This window comes from Pelophylax lessonae, assembly GCF_965119305.1.
Source record: "Pelophylax lessonae genome assembly, chromosome: 2".
Taxonomy (NCBI): domain Eukaryota; kingdom Metazoa; phylum Chordata; class Amphibia; order Anura; family Ranidae; genus Pelophylax; species Pelophylax lessonae.
Window position 1 is genome coordinate 467,044,965 of NC_138769.1, and position 12,902 is coordinate 467,057,866.

General features: G+C 39.7%; 1 protein-coding gene across 4 annotated transcripts in view; it reads right to left on the minus strand.

The window, feature by feature from the left end:
* Nucleotides 1-9,527: 9,527 nt before the first annotated feature.
* ATP11A (ATPase phospholipid transporting 11A) overlaps nt 9,528-12,902 on the minus strand; it is a 302,717-nt gene continuing 299,342 nt past the window's right edge. For 2 of the 4 annotated variants that reach the window (XM_082245178.1, XM_082245177.1), the window contains exon 30: nt 10,343-10,476. Coding sequence is in view for 1 of the 4 variants with exons in the window: in XM_082245175.1 (XP_082101301.1) it covers nt 10,219-10,476 (258 nt within the window). In the remaining 3 variants the exon portion in view is untranslated. Of the gene's footprint in view, nt 10,477-12,902 lie in introns of all 4 variants that reach the window. The other 2 variants (XM_082245175.1, XM_082245176.1) reach the window with 2 other exon arrangements.

Consider the following 12,902-nt stretch of genomic DNA (forward strand, 5'->3'; position numbering starts at 1 on the left):
TAACTAATTTCAATGTACTGTATTTCTGAAAAGCCACAAAGAATGTAAATGCACTTATTGAGCAACAAATGCCTCTGCAAACCCAGTTATTACCTTATGAAAGTAATGTTGACATCATCATTGAGCTGTACATAGCCTAAGCAGAGGCGCAGGGCAGTGGAAGGAACCCAGCATGTCCAGCCACTACAGGCTGCCTGCAATAAACTTCAGCAGGGGCATAGATAAGACCAGTCACCCTACACAAGTAGGGATAACATCAAGTGACCAATTCTCATTATAGAAGCTCCTGTATAGAGGAAAGGTTTTACGCTGGATTACTGCATGGATCTGAAGATTTTTACAAAGCACACCAAGATTTAAGTAAGAATATGCAGTACCTGTCCCTTGTATTTAAATAATATTTGCTTATCCCAGAGTTCATCTTTAAATTGTTAAACGCAGAACATGGAACACAGAACATGGCAATGCAAATAGTTTAGTAAATATAAATTGCTAAATACCTTTTTTCAAAGGCAGTACAGAGCAGTCTTGTGACTTCTATCAGTGTCTGGTTAAAGCCCGTAAGAGGAGACTTCATTCTCCTCTGACTGTCCTATGAGGCTGTAGGACTCCTGACTAGGGATGATCGAACGGTTCGGGTCGACCATCGGTTCGACCCGGACATTGACTGTTCGAAATTCGGCCGAATTCCGACATTTTTGCGGAAAAAGTTCGGAATTCGGCAACCAGAACCGACCAAAATGCAATTGGACATATGGGAACTGGACTTTAAAAGCCTGTAATTGGACCAGAAACATTAGTAAAAGCCAATTGAGGGGGCAGGAGGATGCTAGGAATGTGATTGGAGTGACTAGGGGGTCCAGAGGCCAATCAGCAGTGAATACGCCCCCCAGTATATAAGATAGCCCCGCCAAATCTCTAGCACTGTAATACAGGGGCTGTGGAAGAGAGTGGAAGCAGTTCTCTTACTCCTGCTTCAAAATTGTCATTTAGCAATTATTAGTGTGAGGAAAGGGATATCTAGTGTAGTTAGGGTACTATTTTCCACTATAGTTAGATTTAATAATCTAGTTTCTGTAGGGAAAGTGTTAAGTGTCAGGGTGACCGTAGTGTAGTGTAGGGTGAACTGACTGACTGCTATGGCAGGATGACCAAACTCTTCCATGTCAGGGTGACCCCTATAGAAAAAATATTGTTTCTATTTGAATTGCAGTAGAGCAGGGATAGGGCTCCGCTATTTTCACACCTGGCCGTTTTTGTTGCAGGCGTTTATTGGGCTTTTTTGGGGACGTCTTTGGAGGCAGGCATGACATCTGAACTTCTGTGTAGGGGTATATATACACACACACATATATGTATATATACACATACACACATATAGGTGTGAAAGTAGCGGAGCCCTATGCCTGCGCTTATGAAATTATTTGCAGGGATAGGGTTCCGCTCCTATCACACCTGTATGTGTGTATGTGTATATATACATATATGTGTGTGTATATATACCCCTATACAGAAGTTCAGATGTCATGCCTGCCTCCAAAGACGCCCAAAAAATGCACAATAAAACGCCTGCAACAAAAACGCCCAGGTGTGAAAGGAGCGGAGCCCCATCCCTGCTCTACTGCAATTCTAAGACAAACAATATTTTTTTTTTTCTGGTTCTGGACATGCTACAGAGCTGAAACTTCACAGGTACACCTTTTAGACCCCCCAGACAATAAATCCAAAGAAATCTCTTTTTTTTTTCAATAGTTTTTTCAATAATTGGCTCTCTATCAAAAACGACAATTTTTAAGAACTTTTTTTGTGTGTATAATAGTCCATGGGGCATGACCCAGAACCCTAGGCACTTTATAGGGGCATTTATTGGGTTTTAGGGCTTCAAAATGGTGTTTTTTTATTACCGAAGTTCGGGTCCCATTGACTTTCGGGAAGTTCGGGTGCTCTGGTCGAACCAAACTTTTCAAAAGTTCGATCATCCCTACTCCTGACCCTCTGTCTGGACAATGCGGATTGGCCCTGTGCTCATCACATGCACCCTCCCATGGAAAAAAACAAAACAAAAAAACTCTCTACCAGTCCACACCAAACTGAGCATGTGAAGCTTGTCCCCCTAGCCTCTGTTTTATCAGGAGGTGGTTTGGGGACAGTGGCAGGAGAGGGTCAGAGAAGACAGGATCAAACAGCCTTTTCACAGAATGCAGAGGATTAACCCCTTAGGTTCCACAGTGAGTATAACAAGCCTGCTTTACTGCGTATACACACAGATATTACTGTTGTGGGTTTAGTAACACCTTAAAGCTACATTCACATGGCTGTAAACTATTTACTGATGTTGTTCTGTAACAAAAGTTCTTGCATAAATGATATTCTCTTTTTAATGTATTTTAAAGGCATAACATTGTCTTTTTTTTTGAATACCAAAATACATGGTATACATTTATATGTACTGTCATAGATTTTTGAATTTTATGTTACACAGTGTATATTTATGCACCTGTCTGAGTGTCTCTATTGAAAACAGTGCAGCTGTGCTCAGAGTGGTAAAAACAAAATGCTTATCTTTTTTTTTTTGTAATACAGCCATGTAAATGTAGTCTAAAGAAAAAGAAAAAAAAAAAAAAGGAACACAAAGATCATCAGCTTTTTTAAAAAAAGAATAACCCTCTTACTTTAATTTCAAGCATGTCAACAAAACAAATCAATACCAAATAATGGAAGGGACAGTACTTTTGAGGTTATTTTCATATAGTGCCAACATATCTTCCATCACATTTATTCACCCAAAGACATGAATGTATGCAGTTTACTTATTCACAGGGAAAAAAAAGAAACGCTTTAACATACAAAATAACTGATGAAAGTCAGGATTTCTATTGTAGGTAATATTTCCTTTTGGTCAAAAAAAAAAAAAACAAGGATTTTAGTAACAAACATAATTGCTGCCATTTGCAAATACATTTTGAAATGATTTCAAAAACACTGTACATTTTTACATAAAAAAAAAAAACACAACCAAGGAAAGAAAAAAAAAAAAGACAGTGATACAGCAGAGGATGTTGTACATTGTGCAGGCACAAGAAAACAACAATCTGTGTTCTCAGCATAGGGCATCATGTGCCCATACTTACAGAAATAATTCCTTTTATTAAAAAAAAAAAAACTGTGTAAGTGTACAACTGGGATATGTCTAGGCACAAATGATTATCTGTAACAAATTAAAATGATATATATGTGTTGTTAAACAGATGAAAATAATAATAAAAAAAAATAATAACTCGTATGAAAAGCCAACATATTGTTTTTCAATAGGGAAAATTTTGGAATTGCTAAATACAATCAAATGAACACATTCCTACTTTCTTTGGATAAGGAAAGCAATAAATGCAGTCTAATAACTGATACCATCTTCTACTTTGAAGATGTTGTGCTCAACACCTGATGCAGTTTGACAATGAGGATGATTTACTGAAACTGGGGAGTGCAAAATATGATGCAGCTCTGCATAGAAACCAATCAGCTTCCAGCTTTTTTCTGCCAGAGCTTAATTGTACAAGCTGAATTTAGAAGCTGATCGGCTACCATGTGCTGCTGCACCAGATTTTGCACTCTTCAATTTTAGTAAATCAACCCCAATGTTACTTGGGCAATAAAAGCATTAGAAAGTTTCTTTATATCATGGGAACTCAGCTTCTGTTCCTGCTTGAGACAAATTCAGCTATGCAATACTGAGGGGGGGGGGGGGGGGCATTAAATGTATGAGACAGTATGAAAAGTAAGTTTATTTTACAGAATAAGCTGTACATATTTTCTAAACTTATAAGTTATGCAAAGTTAGAATTTTAAATATAAAAAAATCCAACAGAATAGTGCAAGGTGAAAAAGTGCAAATTCCAGTATTTGTAGTAACCAATCAGAATCCATCTTGTAATGCACTAGCTTTAGTAAAGCAAAATATGATTGGTTGGCATGAGATACTGCACTTTGTTTCTTCTGCTGGGGATTGAAGAAGCCTGACAGTACTCTAGTGGGCATTTCATAATCCTTTAATAATGCGAAAACATCCCAATTCCTTAAAGTAAAGTGTAAGCGGTCAATAAATATCTCACAGTAATGCACAGACATATATCACCTTGAACATATAGGACGTCTATATTTGATGCAGGTAGGTAAATAAAGGGCGACTATGTGCAAAGGAGAAAAAAGCAATAAAATCTAGTTTCCTGCTACTACAAATCACGATCTTGGAAACTACGTAAAGCTGGGTCTCTCTAGTATTGGAGAAAGCAACAGGGATTTGTTATTAAAGTAGTAGAATTGTGCCGTAACTAATTGATGCATATTTTCGCTCATTTTCTGGCCATACACGACTGATATTTCCGCTGATGTGCTGACTTTTTTGTATTTTAAATACTAAATATTGTATTTTGACTTACCCTTAAACGGAAGCAGGAGTAGGAGCAATGATAATCTGCATCATCTGTCATTAGGAAACTCAGCATACTGGAAAAAGTTTATTCCACTAATATGGTTCACCAAAACTTTTTATTGAATGGGATGTGGGTCAGTAAACTTATTGGCCCAATCTTGAATATATGGCAAATACTGCACCTTTTTTATTTTAAAATACCTGTCCATATATAGCCAGCATAACTTTAATTGGTAAGATAAAAAGCTCTCCATAGACATTAGATGAGAAAGCACCAGAAGACAGGCTCATTTGTGGAAACAGCAGACAGGTTGAAAAACAATGACTGGTATTGTTTTACCCCAATAAGTCAGTGTCTTCAAAGTATACAGCATACCTGAAAACAACAAGAGAAGGGCGCACCGACCTTGTGCATTACCACTTAAAAGTTTATTAAAATCAAAGAAGGGAAGCATACAATATACTCACAAACATAGCATATGAACAAGCATATAGGAATCGGCACCGCTCGCTTCCAGGACACTTCTCTTCTGCTGGATAGCGTGATGGCGTCCTCAAAGCCTGATGTGGCTTACGCGTTTCAAGGGAGGACCCTCTTCCTCAGAGCCAAAATCGCCACGATTTTGGCTCTGAGGAAGAGGGTCCTCCCTCGAAACGCGTAAGCCACATCAGGCTTTGAGGACGCCATCACGCTATCCAGCAGAAGAGAAGTGTCCTGGAAGCGAGCGGTGCCGATTCCTATATGCTTGTTCATATGCTATGTTTGTGAGTATATTGTACGCTACCCTTCTTTGATTTTAATAAACTTTTAAGTGGTAATGCACAAGGTTGGTGCGCCCTTCTCTTGTTGTTTTCTTGTAGTGCCTTTTGGATACCCTTGGTCCTGAGGGGGGCAGCAAGACCACTTCATTTGTGTCATAAAACCGCCTAGAAGATTCACCTTCCCGCATACCACTCGAGCGCAGGAGAGATATTGTTGTTTTTTGGAAATCATATACAGCATACCTCCCTGACCTCTCTCCATAGCTAAAATATGTATTTTTAGAGACCCAGAGGTAATCATAGATACCTAAATGTGATCAGGCCATGCCTGCACATCTGAACACCTTCTAGATGTCTATGGTGGCCTTAAAGGCACCTGTAATTGTGTAGACCATGTACAGGAAAAACTTATTTTTGACCTCATCTGCTAACAATAAGGGTATATATTGGTCACTACTAACAAGGCCAAGATATCTGTTTAGGTTCTGAACAGTAGAATAGAAGATGCCTTTCTTTTAAGAGTGCTTTGGTGTTTGCATGTGGTTCCCAAAACATTTTTCTCATCCTCCTTGAATGACACTAGTCATTGGCAGCCAGTTAACAGCTTACTGTTAAAGCACAGTTGGACTTCAGATTTTGCATGCAACTTAAAATACATCCCATGGAATAATTAATATGTGTTTCTGGTTTTATCACGTGTAGTATACCATGATTGAATGAAACCCAACAAAAGTATATAGAGATACAGCTAGTTTGATTTCAGATTAGATCACTGAGAATTGCGATGACAGGAAATATTAAATCTTTTGTCATGTTCTTTTGTTATGATGAGATTCCTATTTTTTTATTTTGGCTAGTTTGCAATTTAACTGTAATGTACAATTGAGACTGTTGCTAGGGCTAAGGCTAAACGTGTTCAGCTGAATCAATAACATATTAAAGAATTGAAACCTTGTGAACCAAATCACGAAGCATAATGCTAGGAATACTATATTAAACGTTTATACATTAAATGTACTTTAACTGTAGACAATTTTCGGTTAATATATAGTACATGGTTTTGGAATTTTTAAAAAGCAGTCTTGTCCCATGAGTTTCTTTCCTGTGGTGGTAACGGCACTTTTAGATAAGCATAGTTAGTAAGAAGCATTGGGGTTGATTTATAAAAACTGGAGCAAAGAAAAGTAGAGATGTACTTAGTTTATGTTGTGTTGGTGATCTGTTATTTATGATAGATCCAGCAGGCAGACCCAGCACTGCATGGTTAGGGGTTATTGTAAGGGGGCCCACAGTAAAGATGTTCCTCCTCTTATTTTGGTAGGGAAAAAATAATGTGTATGTCTACCCAAAATTATTTTTTTAGATAGAGTGAGGAAGAAACCTCCCATAAAGTTTTTACTTCTGTCCAGAGCTCCCTAAGGGACCATTGACATATTTTCAGTGTGTTATTATGCCACATATTAATGTGCGGGCCATTAATGCAGCCCATTCATTAAAAAGAGCTTTCTAAAGCACCAGTAAAGCTGCTAGCGCTATTTTAGCTACACAGCGCACCACAATTCATATCACGGTGCTTTGTAGTGCGCCTGCAATGCGGGTTTTTTGGAAATGCCAGAATGCGGTGCCATTCAGAATGAATGGCACCCCCAGCACACCAACGTACCTTCCTATGCATTACTACAATGCAACTGTGAGAGCCTGACCTTATAGAGCTTTCACATAGGGGCCCATTTACACAAGCAGGTGCAAATTTTGGGTTGTATAAGGCAAACGCTGGCGTGCAGTTTGCACCTGCGGTGCAACTTTGTTTACCGTTAACACAAAAACAATAGATTTAAACATGTTGCAATGCGCTACTGTATGTTGCATTGCATAAAAATGTAGACCTAATACATTTATTGCAACACACATTAACCTGTAGGGTGTGAACAGGGTACATAGAAAACATGTTTTGTATATGTCCTTGGTTTTAGCCTGCGTTGTATATCTAGTTGATCAACCTGATCAGCCCACCTGGTGTGAATGAGCCTTTATTGTCCTTAACCACTTGCCGACTGCAACACGACTATTTACGTCGGCGGTCAGCCCCTCACAGGCAGAGTGACGTAGGGATACGTCGCTAGCCTGTGAGGGTCTAGGGAGCGAGCGCGCGCCGCCGGAGGCGTGGTCACGGCCCCCCCGCGCGTGTGACCGGCGGACCCGATGTCCGCCGGTCACTCGCGATCGTCGGGTGGAGAGGGAGAAAGGCAGGCGGCTAGTGTAAACAAGCCGCCTGTCATTCTCCCCTGTGTAGAAACAGTGATCATACGGTTCTACTATGTAGGACCGTTGATCACTGTTCCTACACCTCAAGCCACAGCCAATCACAGTTAGAATCACGCCCCTAGGGATACACATAACCCCTCCCTCTCAAAAATGTTAACCCCTTCACTGCCAGTGTAATTTTACAGTAACAGTGCATATGTATAGCACTGATTACTGTAGAAATGTCACTGGTAACCCCAAAAGTGTAAAAAATGTCAGTCAAGGGTCCGATCTGTCCGCCGCAATGTCGCAGTCCCGCAAAAAAAAATCGCAGATCGCCGCCATAACGCGTTAAAAAAAAAACAACAAAAATGACAAAAATCTTTCCCTCTGTTAGTAAACGCAATAACTTTTGCGCAAACCAATCAAAATACGCTTTTTGCGATTTTTTTTTTTACCAAACATATGGTAAAAAAAAATTGGCCCAAAATGTTAAAAAATTTTGATTTTTACTTTTTTTGGGGGGGGGGGGGGAATTTCATATAAAAAAATGTGAAAAATATTGTTATTTTTGCAAAATTGATGCTGTTTTTTTGTTTATAGCGCAAAAAGTAAAAATCGCACAGGTGATCAAATACCACCAAAAGAAAGCTCTGTTTGTGGGGAAAAAAAAGGACATCAAATTTGTTTAGGTTCAGCGTCGCACGCCCTTCGCAATTGTCCGTTAAAAGTCACGCAGTGCCAAATCGCAAAATAGGCCCTGGTCAGGAAGGGGGTAAAATCTTCCGGGGCTTAAGTGGTTAAAGAGAACCGAGAGAAGATCAACAAAAACACAGATGGATTACTAAAAAAAAAAAAAAAAAAAAGTTGAGTGGGGGGAAGTTAGAATCCATATCAGTTTTATATGCAGCCAGGCTAGTCATAGCCCGCAATTGGAAGAACAATATCTCACCCTCAATGAGAGAGGTTATCCAGCTTGTAGATGAATCTCATGAATATGAAAGTATTCTTTCTTGCTCAGCTTTAACTTTTACACGTTTTCAGGATAGATGGAGATTGTGGGAGGCCTACAGAGCTTCTTGAAGTCACCCTCATGATTGCCATTGTTTCTTCCTCTTTTTCTTTTATTTCATTGTCTTCTCTCTTTTCTCTGTCCTTGCATGGGAGCAGAGGTGTGGGCGTCCTTCCGTGGCTACGTATGGTCCCAGTTGGGTGCCACGTGGAGGCTGCACATGCCGTTGTTCTAACGATCTCAGAATCTTATTGAACCACAGACAGTTTATATGTATCTCTTTAAGTGACTACGGTTCGAATGTGTTTGTCATTTCTCTGCCCACATGATAGAAATTGTGAATATGGATGGTCCACTCCATCTTGCCTTACTTGCGAATTTGTTTACATGATTGTGGTTACAGTTTGCTGTTGATGTTCTGTGACTTGTATTTTGAAAAACCCAATAAAAACTTATTAAAAAAAAAAAAAATAAAAGAATCCATATCAGTTTTTTATTGTCCTCAATTTCCAAAACAAAAAAATATATATATTTGTTCTTTAGAAAATAGCCACAGCCTGGGTAGAAAAGCCTGCCACTTGCCAGCATACTGCAGAGAAGGACCCTTGCTGTTTCTAGGGAAGCAGTGACCTCTTTGCATAAGATCAACATGCCCCCTAAAGAGTCAGACCTAAAGCTCTGAGGTCAGCAAAGCTCTTAGTCCCTGCTGATTGCATGAGCTTTGCTGACTGCAGTACTATAAGTGTTGGACCTCTGCAAAGAAAACACTGTTTACACACAGGGGTCTATAACAGCTGGCATAGCACAGGCTTTTCTACTTTGGCTGTAGCTGGTTTAGAAAGAAATAAAATAGTACATCAATGAACATCTTTGGTTTTGATGCACCTAGAATGTATTTAGCTATACTAACAGTTTTAGGTGTAAGTTCAGGTAAGTTCAAGTTCAGTTGTAATTAGGCTTAGGCTATAGGTTACATTTTGTGGTTATTTGCAGTATCTTGGCCAAAGGTTACATTCAGAATAATGGTAACTTAGCACTACTTCATCAGAGAGGATTCATTTTTGGGGTTTCAGGTTTCATTCCTTGCAATTGTATTGCAATAAAAGATGTGCTAACTTAAGCATTGGCCTTTTTTCCCCTTTATACTCCAGTTTTAATAAATCAACTTCATTGGATGCCACACAACACATGAGCACATATAGGAATCCAGAGAGGAACTAATGGGAGGAGGAACACGACTAATACATGAACATATTTGGCAACTTACAATGACATGACTGATAGATAAATGTTTCTTTAAAAGCAGTGAACACAGGGAAAACACCAGCTTGTTCTTTTGGTACCAGCAGCAGAAGAAAAAAAAAAAAAAAAAAAGAACAAGATGTACAGTTAGATAGTATGTTATGCTGTACCCACCAGCTACCTTTTTGACTTTAACATATAATAGAAATCATTCACACACAGTTCAGTAGTATAAAAACAACTAAAGCGGACATGACTAATAAAACACATAAATCTCTGAACAGGTAACAAGGAAAATGTATAGTGCTCTCAGTCACACAGTACCAGACTGTGAAGATTGTTCTTTGCTGCAGTGCTTAAAAAAATAAACCAAAAGCCTCCCAGGCCCAGAAAGAAGCAATCTCTCCTAATGATAAACAGTGGTGGTCAGCGTCCAAGAGGCTATTGTTTTTACAACAATCATTTTGCTGCATTTCCCAACTTATAACGTTAAATAAGAGAGTTCATAAAGGCCTGCAGTGGTGATCTGTCACACTGATGTTTCCAACCCTGACCGGCTGAGGTATGAGCCCGTACTGGAGCTATAGCGACTATTGGAATAGCCAAAGAGGGATGGAAGGTGGAAATAATCATTGCCTCGCCAGTGAGTAAGCATCACTTTTTTAGAAAAATAATTAGACCTGCTGGCTGTAGCACTGTTGAATTCGTTGCTTTGGTAGTTTGGACTCTGCATGGAGGCTAGAGGCGTGAACTCAGAAACATGGTCCTGAGAGAGGCTGGAAGCATTCTGTGGAGAGAGAACATAAGTTAGGAGGCAAAAAAGATTGGTAAACAGGCTTTCATTGTATGAAGTGAAACAAGAATTTTGGTATATTTACCCACCCAGACAAGATGGAAATGTTTGACCCCTACTTTTACAAAATATAAATTATGTCATTAAGGAGCAAAACTGTTTATTGTATATCAACTCTCAAGGTGCTGGCCAGTAACAAGAATGAGATCTCATAACTCTGCCTCAAGGAATACATTTGGAATTTAGGACTTATTGTATATGGCTAGATAACTACTGCATACAGTATGTGATGCTTACCAAGATCACAAAATCTAAACCTGGAGACTTAGTAGATACCACATTCCAGTTTCCCTAAATGGAATCTGGACATTCAGGAAACCTAAGGCCATTTGAAGAAATTTACATACTTGTAACCAAAACAATTGTATCTAAGGACATAGCCACACGGCATGGTAGAAGTCTGCCTCTTGGCCACAAAGTTGAAAACACAGTAGAGCCTTTCTAAGATTAGTGTCGGGTGTATAATAGGTTTGATGGTACAACTTAAGCTGTATGTTCCCTCCACATTATCCTAATCTTCAACCGATAATTGGGGTATCCTCTTATGCCACTTAGACCTAACTCAAGGGGGGGGGGGGGGGTACTTTAGTAATAAGAAGATCAGAACAATGGGAGATCAATTTGGTCTCATCAGTGCACAACAGGAGTTTTTCCAGTGGTGCTTGCTGGAGTATGACCATAAGGGAATTAAATTGAGGTAAAAAGAAAGTATTTTGGAGGAACCCAAAATTTCTCCTGTATCATAACAAAATCCTTCATCTTGCGCTCATGAAATAACTGGCGCATAAACTTTTGACCCCTGGAGGCCCAAAATCCAGCACTGGGCACCTTAAGGATCTCAGGGAGTAGGGAATTACCCCATATAGGATTGTTAATAGAAGTAGACTATAAAAATGAGTTAACATATTAAAGAATTTTAAGAGCATTTTATGATGGAGGCGCCCGTTATGAGACCTGTGGTTTGCCTATATACAGAATTATGCAGAGATTCAAAAGAAGACATGACAGCCACCTCCATCTCTGTGCAGGCATTACCCAACGAGACCCAAGCCAATCGTGTATTGGAATAAATTGGGCAAGAAAATATAGATGGAAGATGGGAAAAACCAGTCCCACCTTTTCCAGCGGCAGCTGAAGAGTTGTGAGGGAGATTCTAGGAGGTTTATTGTTCCATATAAACAAGGAACAGATGGCACAAATTTGTTTGAAGTATATTTGAGCACTAACTACAAACAGATAAAGAAGTTTAGGTAGAAAATGCATTTTATTAAATTAACCATGCCCATGTGATACAGGGATACAGACATCCAGAGTTTAAGTTTTCTACATTTCTAGAAACTGAACTTTGAACAATAATACCCAGATATTTAAATTGGTTTACCACTTTCAGGAGTGAACTAGGGTGTTTGTAATGGTCTCTTTTCCCAATGACCCTGAAGCTATAAAACCAAGCAAAGTTCTCCAATACAGTTAAAAAATGGGAAAAGGAGAGTTTGGCATCCACCAGATAAATTAGGGTTATAATCCACAAAACCTTGTATTTTTATAAATGAATACAAGACTTCCTCTGATTTGCTAAAGTGTAGATTATGACATTATCTGCCCACCTCTCCACCTCAGCCAGTCAAAGAACCAAACAAGCTACTTAACGTCACAAGAAACCTGGTGTTAGATGGATGGATGTTGGATCACCAGGAGCATAGTGGGCATTTGACTAGAGATGGCCTTGTAGTTCGCCCGGTGGTTGGTACGCGGCGAACTTCCCTCGTTCAGTGTCCACCGATCATGCGAACATATGGCGATGTTCGGGGCGGCCATATTGTTTTACATTGTGAAGGACTTTGACCCATGACACATCCATCAGGTGGTACAGGACAGCCAATTGAGACATTTCAGCACATTGACATACCCCCTACCTTGTAAATAGACCTGATCTGGCTGCCATTTACATTCTGCTTTTTGCCAGTGTAGGGAGAGGTGTGCTGTGCGGAGCAGGGACAGATTGTCAGTGACACAGATCGCTCTGTTATAGGTCTACAAAAGTCCTTTTAAGGACTGGTATTTGGTATAGGTGTACTATCTATATTCTCTCTTTTGTCAATGTAGGGAGAGGTTTGCTGTGTGGAGCAGGGACAGATTGTCAGTGCCGGTTCACACTGATGTGATGCGGGAACACTGCGAATATATCTGCTTGTTCCTGCATCGCATTCGCAGCACAGGCAGTTCACACTGCCAAATGTGATACGCTGGGGGTGTCAATTCAAAGTTAACGACACCCTCAGCTCAGATCGCATATCACAGTGCGATCTGACAGTTCGCACAGAATCGGATCGCACTTGTGTGAACCATCATGCGATCCG